Here is a 14,698-nt window from a genome sequence, read left to right as displayed (position 1 = left end):
GACATGAAACGCACCATCTGTCGCTCTGCTTCACCTAACAGGTACCGACCTTTGTGTTGGTTTATCTTTAATAAACGGGAACAGTAAGGGGAAAATGCACAGACAGAAGACAAAAAGAGAAACACAATGGTGTTTTTCTCTTATTTGCTTTTGCGGTAATTTAACAGTTTAGTAGTTGCTGCAGGAAGGAGAAGAGAAAAAATCTGTTAATAAGATTCAAAAACTGGGACAAAGGAATCAGGGCATGCCGGTCAGACGGTTCAGGCGTGACTTTGCGATGAATACCCCGAGAAACCAAACCGTTTAACATTACGCATCTGTGTTTGTGCGTCTGGGGACAACAATCCACTTCAGCATCTCGTAAAATGACCATCAGCTGGAGTCACTGTCTGAATGACCGCTGTGTCTGTGATCGTGACTGACCACAGCGAGCTGTTCGCTGACTGGCCTTTGGTTGCTTTTGTCTCACTCACACACACACACACACACACACACACACACACACACACACACACACACACACACAGCAGATGAGAAGTGTGTTTTCCAAAGGTTATATAGTGAGCTTTTAACCCTGTAATCAGAACACGTCTTTTTGTCTAAATATTCTAGTCTGACATCATACAAAAGCACCCTCTCAATCAATGACTCTCTCTCTTCTGTCATATTTCAGTCCAATAAATACAAACTGATCACTGTGTGTGTGTGTGTGTGTGTGTGTGTGTGTGTGTGTGTGTGTGTGTGTGTGTGTGTGTGTGTGTGGAGAATGATGCAAGCAGTGCTCGATGTAAAAATGCACACACACAGACACACAGCGGTTTAATGAGAAAAAGGTGCAAGCAGCACAATGGCGTTCAATGCTGCCAGACCACTGGTCCGTATCTCATACTCTCCCCTCCCCCAGCGTCTCCCCTCTTTTAGTTCCACATCTGTTTCCCAAACTTTGGAAGGGGCCTTGAAGAGCACAATATCTGGGTCAGAGTAAACTGCTTCTTTGTGCATATGCATGTGTGCAAGTGTGCAATAAGGAGTGCACCACACACAAAACGTTGTCACACACCCTTTGAACCTGAACATGTGGAGAGTCTCAGGTGTGTGTGTGTGCAGGTTAACAGTTATTCTAAAATGGCTTGGATAAAAAGCAAAGATGTCATCGGCATCCTGTACAAATCTTAGAGAAAGGGGGGTTAAAAGCGGGAAGAAAGTTTAATTTCCGGTAGACAGCCTGCATAACTCACTGTGTGCATAGTTTTCCATTTTTCTCCATTTTATTCTTATAGAAGAATAAAGAATAAGTGTTTCGAGCACTTCTCCTTTGAACTGAAAGCTAAATCCAGATTTGGGACGTCTTAAATTTAACCTGATAACTTAATCCTCATTCTCCACGATCACAGTTTGAGCAGCAAATCATGAGGATTCATCCTTTTCTCACTTCTGTGAAGCGATAACTTTAAGGAGTGAGCAGAGTCTCAGTGTGGGATGGTCAGCACTGTCACGTCACATCAACACGGTTTCCAGTTCAGACCTCCTGGTTGGTCTGACAGCAGTTTGTAGGTCTGAAGCCATGTTTATTAGGTTAACTGGTGATTGTGGCGATTATGGTTAAAGTGTGTGTGTCTCTTCCACAATGTGTATATATGCTGCCACCTTATGGACAAAACTACTATTACAGTAAAAAAAAAGATTGAACCCGTAATGAGTGAATATATTTTAATGGTCACAACGTGGACGGGAAACAACCCAATATGACAGAAAATAAACAGTTTACTCCTACAAGTGTTAACAAACGAGTGTTAAAGAGGATTTTTAAATACATTTAAATGGTTTATGTGTAAAATACTGTACATATAGAGATAAATAATATAGTTTCAAAGGTTATTTTAGTTTTTACTGAATAATTTTTATTATCTTTGAAAAATATGGATTTAGTTAAAAATGATGTGACGATGTAGACATAAAAAATAAATATTAAAAATAGTATTTACTTTTGTATTTTACAAATTGTATAAGCCAAACAACACAAGCACAAGTTAACAGACTGAGCTGGGACAAAAAGGGGTTTTCGGTTAGAATTAAACTTCAGGATTTAAATTAAAACGGAAATGTGGTCAAATGTGTTAAAACAGCATGAGTCCACTTTCTTTAAAGGACTCCTTCGTCTTTGGCACATTTTCTCAGCCTTCTTTCTTGGGATATTTTTCCTTGGCCAGTCTGACAAAGTCCTCAGCGCTGTCCAGCAACACCAGGCGGTCCTGAGAGAAACATCAAGAAACACAAAAGTAGATAAAGACTGTTTAGTAGACAGATGTAGTTGGAGGAAGAGGCACAACAACAAAACAGTAGAGATATGAGAGAAGAGGTGAAAGAAGAGTGAAGAACGGGGAGGGTAGAAAGTGAGAGGAACTGTAGTTTATAAACAGGAGCTTCTTTGTAAGAATCTCTGAACATAACAGCAAAAATGCAGCCTAACAAGATTAACCTTATCAAGACAACATTCTACTGTGAAGCATCCTTTCTTTCTATTCTTGATCAAGGAGTTAAAAGCAGACGGTTTGAGTATCTAAGAGCGAGAGTGGAATTGTCATGGTGGGCTGTGTGGCAGGCAGGCAAGCAGGAAAAGGACCCGAAATGCAGGACTCTGGGAGACAGGACTTGAACTCAAAACACAGCTTTAATGCTAGAAAAACATCCCATAAAAATAACTCTAACAGAAACAAAACAAAGTAGGAACACGACAATCACACAGCTTGGAGAGAGCACAACACGACAAAGCGCACAGGAAAACACAGGGCTTATATACACAGGGGAGTAATCAGGGAATGGGCAACAGAAGGGAGACACAGCTGAGAGAAATTAGGCTAACGAGACAGGTTCTGTTCATAATTTTTATGGACAGGATTTCTAGGCGCAGCCAAGTGGCGGAGGGCTTTCGCTTTGGTGGCCTCAGAATCTCATCTCTGATTTTTGTGGATGATGTGGTTCTGTTGGCTTCATCGGGTGAGGGCCTCCAGCTCGCACTGGAACGGTTCGCAGCCGAGTGTGAAGCAGCGGGAATGAGGATCAGCACCTCCAAATCTGAGGCCATGGTTCTCAGCCGGAAAAGGGTGGAGTGCCCACTCCGGGTCGGGGATGAGTTCCTGCCACAAGTGGAGGAGTTCAAGTATCTCGGGGTCTTGTTCGCGAGTGATGGGAGAAGGGAGCCGGAGATCGACAGACGGATTGGGGCTGCAGCTGCAGTAATGCGGACGCTGCACCGGTCCGTCGTGGTGAAGAGGGAGCTGAGTGTAAAAGCGAAGCTCTCAATTTACCGGTCGATCTACGTCCCTACCCTCACCTATGGCCACGAGCTGTGGGTAGTGACCGAAAGAACGAGATCGCGGATACAAGCGGCAGAAATGAGCTTCCTCCGAAGGGTGGCTGGCCTCTCCCTTAGAGATAGGGTGAGAAGTTCGGCCATCCGGGAGAGGCTCAGAGTAGAGCAGCTGCTGCTCCACATCGAAAGGAGCCAGCTGAGGTGGTTCGGGCATCTGACAAGGATGCCCCCTGGGCGCCTCCTGGGTGAGGTGTTCCAGGCATGTCCCACCGGGAGGAGGCCCCGGGGCAGACCCAGGACACGCTGGAGAGATTATATCTCTCGGCTGGCCTGGGAACGCCTTGGTGTTCCCCCGGATAAGCTGGAGGAGGTGGCTGGGGAGAGGGAGGTCTGGGCCTCTTTGCTTAGGCTGCTGCCCCCGCGACCCGGCCCCGGACAAAGCGGATGAAGATGGATGGATGGATGGATGGAGGCAGGGGGGAAGTAAAACTGAACACACTGACATGAGACATGAACTTTCAAAGTAAAACAGGAAACCAGAAACAATTCACAAAAACACAAACTTGACACTGAGTGGTGGACAGAAAGAATATAACACATAAAACAGAGAAGAAGAATAACCCTTATTACAAAATCAAACCAGCACAACTTAAAAACCCGAACAAATCATAGTTAAGAAAAACACCAAAACAGAAACAGGAAAAGCTGGGTTGAAAATGACCCAGAACCGTGACAGGAATAAAGCAAAAGTTCATTTCCCAGCTGCCAACCCACACTTGGCTTTGAAAAAGCAATAAAAGGGCCTTAAAATCAGTTCTGCATTTGACAGGAAGCCAGTGAAATGTTTACTGCAGCAGCTGCAAACAACACAGTGTGAACTGAGCAATATTCTGGAGTTGAGAAAAGTGATGGACTTCAATTTAACAATGTTCAGAAAAAAGCTGAAAAAAGTAGCAGAATTGAATCTTGAATCAGTGTCACTCCACGATTCCCTAAATGAGCATCAAGGTTGGATGATACTGATCTTAAATGGCTACATTATGGTTCTCAGAGGACCAGACAGGATCCTCTGTCTTATAATCCTGCAACTGAAGAAAGAGGATGGACCCATTACCAGCAGTCACTGAAATTCAAAAGCAGATATATTTATATTTAGAGAAGTGTGGAGATGTGTACAGCAAATAGGGTCTCGAGGGGGTTTATACCAGTAAATGAAAACAGGCCCTAAATGGAGCCTTGAGGTACTCCACGGGTGAAGAAGACAAGCTAACTAGGTCTAAATTCCAGCCATATGAAACTTACAGAAGAGCAAACTCTGTGTTATGACAATCAATGAAGCCTGAAAATCCATACATCCATTTTCTGGGTACGCCATGAACAGGTTTACAGTCCATTTTTACACGAATGGGAGCTTAGATCCATTCACCAGACTTTTTGTTTTTAAAACAGGTAAAAGATACTGCAGTGTCCAATATTTCCTTTGAAAAAGTAGGAATAATGTCCAGGGACCCGTGGTTGACAATGTTATGGATGCGTGTTTGCGTGTACCATGATACAGAGGTATCGGTTCTGGTGTCCTGTTCCAGGAGGGAACAGAGAGGTGTGGTCCAGCAGCTGCGTCAACAGTTCAGTCGCTTTGTTAAGATTTTCTTCATCTCGACTGAATCGGCGCTGTTTGTTCACACACAGCAAGGCGTCCACCTCACACTGGTAACCTGCAGGGATCCAAAGAGATGAGCAGCGGGAAGAACGGGGAATTACACAGGCAGCAGAAAAGAGCGGAAACAACCGAGAACTCACCGAGCTGAAGCAGGATTTTCTTCCACCGAGCTCTGACCTCTCGTTTGGCATAGCGCAAGGTGTGTATGTCATAATTCAACTTCTCCCATTCCTGTAGACAAACACAAACACTTCCTAATTAAAATATACTAATGATGATGCAACTTACAACTGAGGGAAATTATATTTCTGCAGTGTATTCAATTTAAAAAAGCACAAATGTCAGCCTCATGAATCAGCAGAAAGTTATTTACCAATCCACCCACACCTTCCACTTAAGAGCCGTCAGTTGTCCTCAGGCTTTATGAATCGCACATGTACGAATAACAAAATGAATGATGGCTGAATCCTGTTTAGTATTTTCATGACCACAGAGCCACTTTTACTTTTTGTTTCGTCAGACGTTTATTTATTATTCTTTAGTGACCCAATGTCCTCGTTGAAAGGTATATTTTATTTTATGGGTTTAATATTTAGCAGTTTGCTTTTTGGACGTGTTATTAGGAGCTTCTTGTGTTAAAGGGTTGTCTGTGTAAATTCTTTAAAATCGTGTGTGATTTTTAACCTGCAGGTAAGTGTGTTTAATGTTGGAGTTGCTATCAGAGGACTGGAAACTGTAGAATCATTGTGGTATTTAGTTTGCTTCAAACACACCAGCCCACCTAGTTTGATCAAAACGGGGGTCCCAGGTTTTGGACACAGTATAGAGTGGTGGGGTGCTACACCCTCACAGTTCATTCATCTCTTGTTCCTGTTTTATTTTGGAGGTTAGTTATGTCTTATTTCAATCCCCCCTCTGTCTCTTTGTCTTGATTGTCTTCACCTGTTCCTCATTATCTAGTGTGCCGATCCCAAATTTGTAGATTGGGCGGGACTATTTATACACATGTGTATAAATAGTCCCGCCTTCTTGTTGCAACATCGTCTGTGCTCTATCAGTGTAAGTTTCTGCCTTATGGGACTTTTGCTGCTGTATGTTGGATTACGTGGTTTTTTTCTTTGTGATAAGCAGTAGGTGACTGAGTTAAAGAAATAAAAAGGGTTTAGCTATTAAAGTTGACTTTTATTAACTCTGTCTCCCATGTTTTGCACTTTGGCTCCTCACACGATCCACACAGCCACTGTGTTTGTCTGGGAGTTAAAATATTGTTAAAAGTCCACTCTTAAAAATTGAAAGTTGTCTTTAAATTATACAGAAAAAACAGATTTTAACTGTAAAGTATAAAAAACACAAAGTTGACAGAGTGGTATGTCCTACTTCATCTTCTAGATAACCCCCCACCCCTTCGGCCCCCACCACTGTGAGGGCTCTTTAATGTTTCAGGCCTGCTGAGTTTTTTGTTTTTGTCCTAATATTAAAAGCAGTCCCGCAGCATGCTGAGAATTGTGCAGTGAATATTCTCTTTGACCGGCCTGCCAAGCTAATGACCTACATCTCCATCAAGGAGTTCATTTATTTACACAATGTGCCCACTGTGTCCTGCAGCCTGACGTGTGCACTAAACTCAAATGCTCACTGAGCTGCGGTCCTGAAATTCTGAGAAAACAGCCTCTGTCCTGATGTGTTCCCTCTGCGCAGAAATGAAGCACGACTCAAAAGTTGAGAAAAAAACAAACCAATAAACTTTTTGCTTGCTAATGTCACCAAAAAACCCTGAAAAAATAAGGATTCAAAATCAAAAGTCGAGACGTGCTGGGGTTTGTACATCCACCACCTCCAAACACAAGCACACTGACAATGATGGAGTCTAACTAACGAATAAACAGCAGTGATAGGCGCTGGGTGACTGAGTAAGTAAGGAGCACGTGGTCTGTGTGTCGTTTGTGCGTTTGTGTGTCGGTGCTCAATCACTAATTGACCCGTGGTCACATTTGCTGAATAGCTGTTTTTAGACAGCTGCATTCTTTCTCATTTTCTGAGTGAGAGCAACAGATTTTCCTCTGGCCTCGCACTAATCTAATCTAACCAAGGCTTTTATGCATATTCATAATTATTATGGCTTGTTTGTCACTGAAACACTATCTGTGGCACTATTTCATATTATTGATTGACATAAATCAGGCTTCTATGAAAGTCACCTGTGTGTCTGCCCTTTTTAGATTATTACATTAGAGATCCAGTGGAGAGCAGATGGGAATTTTCTGACAGCATCCAGTCACGAGGAACTCCAGTTTGGCCGGTAAATGTTGAGTTTTGTTTGTGTTTTTTGAAAGATTCCTTAAATTCTTAATTTAAGCTGCATTCACTGGAATTTAGACATACCTCGACGTCTTTTAAACTGCTGGAGAATACACACTAATATTAATAAAAAATACCCTATTATATAGTTTTAGTTTAATCAGCCAAATGCTTATAAGTTATATAAGTTTACAAGCTTAAGTGGCATGTCCTGTGAGCAGATTGACTCCTATATGTTACACACCCAGATGAGAACAGATTGTTTTATAAATATGTTTTTTCCCAGTTTTGCGATAAACGCTGCTGTTTCATTACGCTTATTTCAGCGTCTGTAGTGTACAGCATGTTTTCTGTCACCTCCGTAGCCTCGTCAGTCTGGTCTCTCATGCTGATGAAAGCCTGTAACTCTCGATCCAGTCCCTGACTGATGGGAGTGTTTTCGGCTCTGTCTGCGATGGCCCGCTGATCAGCGGTGCTCCTCTGGCTTTGCTGGTTTTTCCACTGACTCGTTTTTGAAGGTGGTGGTCCAAATATGTTCTTCTCTTCTGTCTCACTGTCACTAGACCCACTGGATAGCTGCTCAAGTGGCCTGGGAGTGCTGTGCATCCTAGAGAGAAAGAAATAAAACTAGGATACTATAAATGTGTACTTTGGTATATTAAAATAAGAAGAGGAATAAAGGGTGACGAGTTGGGATTGTAACAGAGTTTTTCTAACCGCAAAATAGCATCCCTCTCTTCTTGGTTGTGTTTCAGATAGTGACAGCAGCAGATGGTAAACTTAGCTCCCATTGGCTCTTTCCAAAAGTTTTTTTAAAAAAAATAATGGATATTGATCCTTCACAATAAAATCCCAAAACAGCCTTTAGTCAAAGATTTCTTTAAAAATCCCCAAAAAACCAAAACAAAAAGGGCACAAACTCCAAGCACGAGCCGATCCTGTTACATGCTTCCTTCTGTCCGAGGCTGAATTCCCTCCCTCGGTCAATTACATTATCCACGTGAAAAAGAAACAGGGGAAAACAACAACACACACACACAGGATACTCCAGGGATGAATGGCACACTCAGTAAGTCCTGATGCTCCAGATTGCAGTGGCGAAGGCAGCAACACTTCAAAACTCACACTTCTTGAGTTTACTGCTCTGAAACTGGAAGTGTGATTTTTGTTATACTTAAACATGTGTCTCATTACATGAAGCAGAAAGAGGCCTTTTATACCGATGCTTTATTAATATCTGCTCTCACATCCCTCTAATACTCGAGTCTTCTGTTTGAAAGTCCTGTGTGATCGTTCTGGAGCACAGCGCTGCAGTCTGGAAGATTAAAGCTGTCCCTGGGACATTAAAACACAGTCTGGAGTGAGCGTGATCCACAGTTAGGAGCAGTTTGTTTCTCACCACAGGAGTCATCACCTGAGACAATGTGATGACTAGTTTATGGATGATTTCAAAAGATTGCATAAGAAGTCAGATGTTACGTTTTCAGATAAATATTTAATGCACTTCTTTACAGTCTTTTTGAAGGAGACCTGTGGCTCAAGACGGATCAGCTGAAGGTCCAGAAGCTTCTCTCAGGTCTTGTGTCAGGCTTATTTTTCCTGTTTGTTGAGGACATGACTTTCAGATGTTCGTGTGTTGAAGATATTTTGGACAGATTAAGATAAAGATACTAAGATATCTGCTATGTGAAGACACAAGACTGGTCCATCCCTTCTTTTAATGCTTCAGTGAGTCATAAGTCAGAGTTAACAAACATCTGGGCAGGTACAAAAAAGAAGGAAATTATAGATTTTTCAAAATGAGAAGTTCCTGTCTTCCACAGTAGATGGCAGCATCACCCCATTTTACTCTTTCTCGCCCATGTGGGCCCCTCTCACTCAGACACGCTGGTTGTGTTTATTTTTATTATGAGCTGTCGATGAAGCTTGAGGATTCGTCATACAGCATCGTTACCTCCTCAGCCATGAAAACCTTGCTATCACATCTGTTTCTCTTCACTTCCACCATCAGGTTTGATTAGTCATCAAGAAGAAAGTGAAAAACATGTTTTGGCTGTGTTTGCTTTTGTGCATAGTTCCTGCACATTATCACAGCGACTAAATTATTTATTTTCTTCATAAATTTCTGGCACATTTACATGAAAATTTACATTTCAAACATCAAAGCGATCTAAGACTCTCTCTTGTGGGTTGCTGCAGTATTTAAAGTGGGCTATAGAAAATAGGACAATAATGGAATTATTTAGAAAACTGCAGACACGATGGAAAACATCTGCACGAGCCAGTGAGCGTGAGGATCTGAGGGGTTTATGTATTTCTTTCTTAAACAGTCCAAACGTTACTCAGTTCACGGCCTCTGGTGTTGGGAAGATCACGCTGCGCCTTGCCTGCTGTGACGTGGATACATACTCTCATTGAACTCCTTGTTTACATGGGATATGATTTCATACAGTGTGCTGTTTGCATGCTGTACTGCACCCACACTTCTAATTAGACTAGTGTGACATGTAAAAGTGATGAATGGTTCTCGCATTTGTCTTCTTCAAGTTGCTGTCTTATCCGGCGCGTTTGAGCAGCTCTCTGAAGACGGATATTTACCATCTGCCGTGGTTGCTGTTGTTATGTTGCTCGTAGTTCTGAACGAGTTTGCATTAAAAAGAAAAGTGTCCTGGGAGGAGCGTTTCAGCCTGGACGCGGATGACTTTGGAGAGGACACAAGTTTACATCTCTACGCATTTACATCTCAGAGGCCGGAGTGTGCAGGAAGAACTCAGACACGTGTGGTTACACGGTTTATGAAATTTGGGCCAGTTTTGCTCTGATCAGAGTGTCTATGTGGAGCATGTGGAGCACTCCTCGTGTAGCTGAACCTTTTCTACCATGCAAACTCATTTTGGCATCGACTCGAAGAAGACTGAAGTGAAAAAAAAAATAAACGATTTGTTTATTGTAAAATTTACTCTCTCACATGTGTGCAGGTTACCGCTGGCGAGTTCAGGTATATGGATTTTCCCTCAAACATCGCCTCCCTCTCCTCTCGCTGTCTGAGATTTATATTTCCAGTGTGCATTCTCTCCTCCTACCTCACTGACTGCTGGACCACCAGCTTTCTTTCTTCCTTTTTTATACACACAGACACACACTGGGCCAATGGCAATGTGACATTGACATAGTGCAGTTGAATACCTTATGTGAGGGTGAGTGATGGACCCTGATGGCTGTTGCCTCAAGGTATGTGTGTCTGAGTGTGCGCACTGTATGTGAGCAGCAGTGGAAATAGCATTATATTCCAACTCGACACAACAGGTCAAACACCAGGGGACGCAGAGAATAATAAGTAGGAGCAATGACATATACACACACTCGTACGCAACCCTTCAGGGAACAAACTCCTCGCTGCTCCATCACTTACATTCATGAAAGAGGCGCTCACACATGACTTGGTGAGGAGAGTAGAGCTTCCTGACACACACACACACACACACACACCCACCCATGAACAGAAGAACTGGGCAGGGATTCAGAGACACAGATTGAAGGTGATTATAATTCACAGTGAAGTCTGGCTGCTTTAGTTATCTCCAGCTCATCCATCTAATGTGTGTGTGTGTATGCATGTGTGGTTGAGCACTCATCAAGGTAGCAGGGGGAAAAACACCACCAGGAAACATATAAATCACAGAGATGGGGGGAGTGAGACAGTGAGGAAGAAGAAATCAAGACTAACCGAGAAGAACGAGGTGAAAGAAGAAACGGGAACAGAGAGGAGTGCGGGGAGTAAAGGAGACGATGAGAAGGAGAGTGCAAAAATAATAAGCTCTTCACCAAAAGTGATAGTAAGCAGCAGTAACTTACACTCACGAACAAATGTTACAGCTATCACAGCTCATGGAAATAACCCATGTCTTAGATTACCTACCTGTTTGAAAGTTGCGATGAATCTGAGGTAAGTGCTCACACCAAACCTGCACCACACAGGCTCTTCTTATAAAGAGGAGGTTAATAGATGTGTAGTTACGCACAGTGACTGTCCGGTGGAGCTTTTGTGTAGTTTATTATTTAAGTTTATTAATGTGCCACCAATGAGCCACAGCATCTAAACCACCTGCCTCTGAAACAGCTTAAACCCGCCGTGCCACAAATCTCCTCTTGGGGTAACGGCGATGCTCGGTGCTCGCTCGGTGCCGATTCTCTGCAGCTTGTCCTGCTAATGAAATGGTCTCTTCTATGGGGGCGTGCCGTGGCTATAGAGGTGTTAAAGATCTGCAGCAAAGTTTAGCATCTTCTTTTCAGTCTATTTCCTGTCGCTTTTCATCTTCTTCCTAACACACGTGTACCACACACATTCACATGATGAATACAAGTGCGTGTAAAAGGGCTCCACTCAGTGGGGACCGACGGGGCATCTTTGCCGCACATTTTTACTGCTAATCGATGGAGATGACACCTTTTTTTTTTACACACCGTCACTGCTGATCAATGAGAATTATGCCATGCTTTGTAGCTGTCACCGGTAATCAATGAGGGTGGTGCCATCATCTGCATCTTCTGATCATTACAGCCGGTGATCAATAATAAAACTGGCTCAGGATGACACGCGATTATCATAGACCAGCAGTCCATGATGATAGGTTGATAATGTGTATGTGTGCGAGAGAGAGCTGTGCCACAGACTGACAGCCACAGACGGAAAAACACAGACGAAGGAGAAGCTGACACGGAGATCAGGAAGTGGTCATATTTCAAACCATCGTTCTGGCACGGCTAATAAAACAGTGCAGCAGACACAACACCGCCACTCTTCCTTCCTTTTCTAAATGAGATGTTCATGACTGTCAGAAGGTGAAGTTATTTACTGCTGTGCTCTGGTAGGAATAATCAGAATCAGGTGTGAGGACACTTGGAGGATCTTATCTATTTAAATCTACCTGAATTTATGTTTTTGTACAGACAGTCTGTTTTCATGCACAAATACGACCTGTAGGTACTCAGCCTCTGATGTTCTCCTTCTCAGGATGTCAAATGTGGCTGTTTTGGCGTGTCAGGGGTGTTGTTCATCACATATGTGGTTCAGGAACTGTTGTTCTCACATTTGAACACGCTGGGAAGCACTAAGGACAACGTTTGAGTCCGGGACAATGCTGTGGAAGTAAAGCAGAAAAGCTTTCACTCGGAGTCGTCTTTCTCACTTCATAAATGTAGAGAGCTCTTGATGTAATTGTGGTAAACATTCAAACTCATATAAAAATCAGGTACCTTGAGCAGACTTTATTTTTTCTGTCTATGCATTCATGCCACTGCGTCTCCCATGACTTGGAAGTGATAACATTTCCTTTGCAGCTACATGGTATTATTTTAGAGGAAGACATGTAGTGGGTGTGGTGCTGGTTAAACATGAAATATGTGCAGCCTACTTGCTTCTTACAGCTGTTATTTTAACCTTTCTAACTGACAGCTATTTTTCATCCGTGAACAATTACGTCTTCTTGAGCCTCGAAACAAAGAAAGACTTATTGCCTCAACTTCCTGCTTGTTACACCCACTCTCACAGTTGACCCTGCCGTCTCCACATGAGATAACTATGAAAATAACTCACTTTAGTGTTCATGCACCAGCAGATAAAGCAACAAAGAGACTAGAAAACAAGAGTCGGGAAGCAGGCTGATAGAGAGGGAATGAGGGACGTCGCGGTGGAATAGAAAGAGGCAGACAGACAAACAGAGACCGCACAGCAATCATGCCAGTCACAGACCATCACCGAGAGGTGACTAGGCCATCTGCGTCTCTGCCTGACTGTAAAGTAACTCGCCTTCAAAACAGGAAATAGCCAATATCACACTAATACCCTGAGGGGAACACACAGAAAGCTGTGTGAGGCATTTCCATTCAGACTTGATTTTGTGCTCGCCTGAACAACCAGGATGTTTCCACACGAGGATGCTTGAAAGGTGGCGTGATGCGATGTTTGTGTGCGATCGGTTGATTGCTGTGTCTTTAAATAATTAGTGCAGGTGGTTCTTAATGTAACCTGGACACACTCTGTGCCATTTTGGCCACATTCATGAAGCAAAGCGATGCCTTTATTCCCACGATGGTGATATATGATGCCACTGCAGCTCATAACAAACGTGTGTTTGAGAATGTGCTGCTCTGCATCTTTGTCCGACTCATGCATGAATGTAAACGTCATGACTTGACAGCTGACCGACCATGAATAATTATAGCTGTAGAGATCACACCGGAGGTGACTGACAAGATGTGCACACACACACACGCAAACACACACTGAGTCAAAGTAGAAGACAGATCATGACAGTATGTTGATGAGCAGATCTGCACCCACTCATAATTCACTGCTGCTATGCTTTCCTTGAGCTCTAGGTGGCACTGTTGAATTGCACAGATACACTGATGTGGGGTAGCATGTTGTGAATATAGTTTGAGGCATATGTGGAAATCTTTAGTTCAAGTTCACTCCTTGCACCTAAAGGAAACGATTAATAGAAACAGAGAAGAAAGTGTTAAATGATCCTGTTATATTAAAGCAAGACTCGCGCATACATTAACTTTCAGAGTTTGCACAGATGAACTGACCTTCTGTTTAAGGTCTAAATTAATCCAAGAGTGACCTCAGTACAGCCAACGTAACATAAAGCGAGCTCGCAGCTTTCTGGCTGAAACTCTGCGTTTCTGCAGATTTAGATGCGTGCAGAAGATGTTGCCCAAATAATGAAAGCTGAATATCAAAGGTCTTTTCTTAGTCTGACTCTTTCTCACCCACTCTTTGCAACTGTTTGCACACACGTGCGTAGGCGTGTGTGGGCGGCAGTGCACGCAAATGAGCATGACACTATGAACTTGAGCTAGCGAGCTTTATTTTCTGTTTTGTTTTGGTTTTTGTTTCCAGCAGTTTCATTCAAAGACAGCTTCTTCTCACTTTTTAATGTAAAACGGGGTCGAAAGTCAGTCCCTTTATGTGTCTTATGTTTTTCTGTCATTTGGTGGTCTTCAGTGTCAACATGTGTGACTCACTAGTAAACAAACACAGCTTAGAAGTGATAGCCTGCATGCTGCCGGCCTCTTCCCCAGGAGAATGTGTCCTTTAGCCTATAATACCCCACCTTCTGTCTGGGTGTCATCATTTCTTATGCTGCTAAGCTGTTATGTGCCAGACTTTTGACAAGTAATAACTTTAGTGTCTGCTCAAGAAACACGACGTGGAATCTGAGTACTTCCCATCCCTGCCTCAGATCTCACATACACAGTTAACTTTTATCATGTTGCCTCTCTACATCATGGATGTTAGCACATCCAATCGAGATGTGACTAAAGTGTCAACTTTTAACTTTAATTCATGGCATATAAATAAGAATTGCACCGTGTAGTTGTTATAGACATGGTCCCCCATGTTCACAGGCTCAAAAAGA

The 14,698-nt window shown here is 42.9% G+C and overlaps 1 protein-coding gene and 1 long non-coding RNA gene across 2 annotated transcripts; one reads left to right on the top strand and one right to left on the bottom strand.

Moving 5' to 3' along the window:
- Positions 1–1,695: 1,695 nt before the first annotated feature.
- LOC113008052 (melanoregulin) lies at positions 1,696–8,283 on the bottom strand. Its single transcript, XM_026145184.2, has 5 exons — positions 7,989–8,283; positions 7,629–7,878; positions 5,114–5,204; positions 4,862–5,028; positions 1,696–2,252 (listed from the first exon to the last, which is right to left on the bottom strand). The coding sequence occupies exons 1-5, from the start codon at positions 8,060–8,062 to the stop codon at positions 2,175–2,177; spliced, it is 660 nt and encodes a 219-aa protein (XP_026000969.1). The 5' UTR covers positions 8,063–8,283; the 3' UTR covers positions 1,696–2,174.
- On the top strand, positions 5,034–9,950 carry LOC113008053 (uncharacterized). Its single transcript, XR_003269982.2, has 3 exons — positions 5,034–5,172; positions 7,193–7,272; positions 9,819–9,950. It is a non-coding gene; the product is annotated as an uncharacterized LOC113008053 (long non-coding RNA).
- The last annotated feature ends 4,748 nt before the right edge of the window (positions 9,951–14,698 follow it).

Source organism: Astatotilapia calliptera, chromosome 16 (assembly GCF_964374335.1).
Source record: "Astatotilapia calliptera chromosome 16, fAstCal68.1, whole genome shotgun sequence".
In the NCBI taxonomy this organism is placed as follows: domain Eukaryota; kingdom Metazoa; phylum Chordata; class Actinopteri; order Cichliformes; family Cichlidae; genus Astatotilapia; species Astatotilapia calliptera.
The sequence above is the reverse complement of the archived record's forward strand: the minus strand, read 5'-3'. Positions and strand labels throughout refer to the sequence as shown.